This window comes from Glossina fuscipes, unplaced genomic scaffold (genome assembly GCF_014805625.2).
Source record: "Glossina fuscipes isolate IAEA_lab_2018 unplaced genomic scaffold, Yale_Gfus_2 1, whole genome shotgun sequence".
In the NCBI taxonomy this organism is placed as follows: Eukaryota; Metazoa; Arthropoda; class Insecta; order Diptera; family Glossinidae; genus Glossina; species Glossina fuscipes.
The window spans coordinates 35,638,935-35,640,324 of record NW_023998415.1 but is presented as its reverse complement, the minus strand read 5'-3'; the positions used below and the strand labels follow the sequence as shown (position 1 = coordinate 35,640,324).

Genomic DNA, 1,390 nt, shown 5'->3' with positions numbered 1-1,390 from the left:
TGTAACCGTTTCACTACTTGTCCTACTTAGATTGCTTTTTCTATTAAGCATACACAATAAAAAAAAAATATACCTTCTACCGATTGTAGAGTAGATCTAGACAAGGCCAAAGTCGACGTAACCAAACTGGGGCCGTAAATCTTGAAAATATGACAATCATATTATTATCCAAATGATAGCATTAAGCGCGTCCTCGCCAAATTCCGCTCTATGTTATGCTTGAGCCCAGCGATCCAAAAAATGCCATTCAATTTTATGGGCTTCAATGCATTCACGTTGTACCGACGTCCAGAAGAAAGTGCCGGTATCGGTGCGTGCAAAATGAACAGGTACATAGAAATTTTGTTTATCGACCATTTGCAATTGGCCGGAGTCGTTTCCATCATAAACAATGATTGCATCACCCCGTTCGCTATACTGTACTTCTTCTAATAAACGATTTTCTAACTTTTCATTCGCCATATTATCCATGTCACTGCTAAGCCATTCGAACTCGTACTCTTTTTCCGCCGACGCAATATATGAGTTGCGTTTCGCATTCCGTTGTGCCTTCGTTTTGAATATAAATTTGAAGACTGGCTTTAATAGATTTTTCAAACGACGAGTCGGCGACACTTTCGATTTATTAATGTTGAAATTGTACGTATTCTTCAAATAAAACGCAACGTTAGCATTCATCTCGATTATTGTATATTTTTATAGAAGCGGCGAAAAATAACGTTGTGGCGTGTAGGACTGTTGATGATGAAATGTTATCGTTTACCCCGAAATTTAAGATATTTATACCATTTTCTCATTCTCTCCCTTGTGAGAATCTTAAGAAATTTGCTCAGAGCATCTCAGCCAATGATGGGGTGAATTAACAGGCAGGTGTTTACTATAAAAATTTCTCACGTTCAGGATTTAAGCAACTAAACGAATAGAGACGACGATCAAGTGTTGAATGTAAGATGCTGTCTGAATGCATGCATGTACCTGCTCGATATTTTCGGTACATGTAGGGGCACCTCTCACCATACACCTACTGTTTACAAGCTTAAGGGCTGTTTCTTTTTCTTTTTCATAGCGTGAGAAACTGAAATTGTATGATTCGCTTCAACAAGACATTAAAAAAAAAAATCATTCCTTTTTCAAGACAAAAACAAAAAAAAAAAGAAAAAAAAAAAGAGCTCTACACAAACAGGATCCCCAGAAAATGTTTTCAAGCATTTCATTTGTTATCATTTTTTTTTTTTTTTGCTTTAAATCGTGAAGGTTCTAGTTTCGTATTTGTATCCTTACAACAATAACAAGAGCAGCAGTAACTTGTTTAAGTAATTTATAAGAAATTATAAACAAATCATGTTTTTTGTTTTGCTCGTGCATTTCATTTCTCTCAAGGCGTGGGAAT

At 36.0% G+C, this 1,390-nt stretch overlaps 1 protein-coding gene across 1 annotated transcript; it reads right to left on the bottom strand.

Moving 5' to 3' along the window:
- Nucleotides 1-86: 86 nt before the first annotated feature.
- Nucleotides 87-678, bottom strand: LOC119644925 (enhancer of split malpha protein). The gene has a single exon (XM_038044669.1). It carries the CDS (start codon nt 676-678, stop codon nt 214-216), a length of 465 nt encoding a protein of 154 aa, XP_037900597.1. The 3' UTR covers nt 87-213.
- Between the last annotated feature and the right edge of the window lie 712 nt (nt 679-1,390).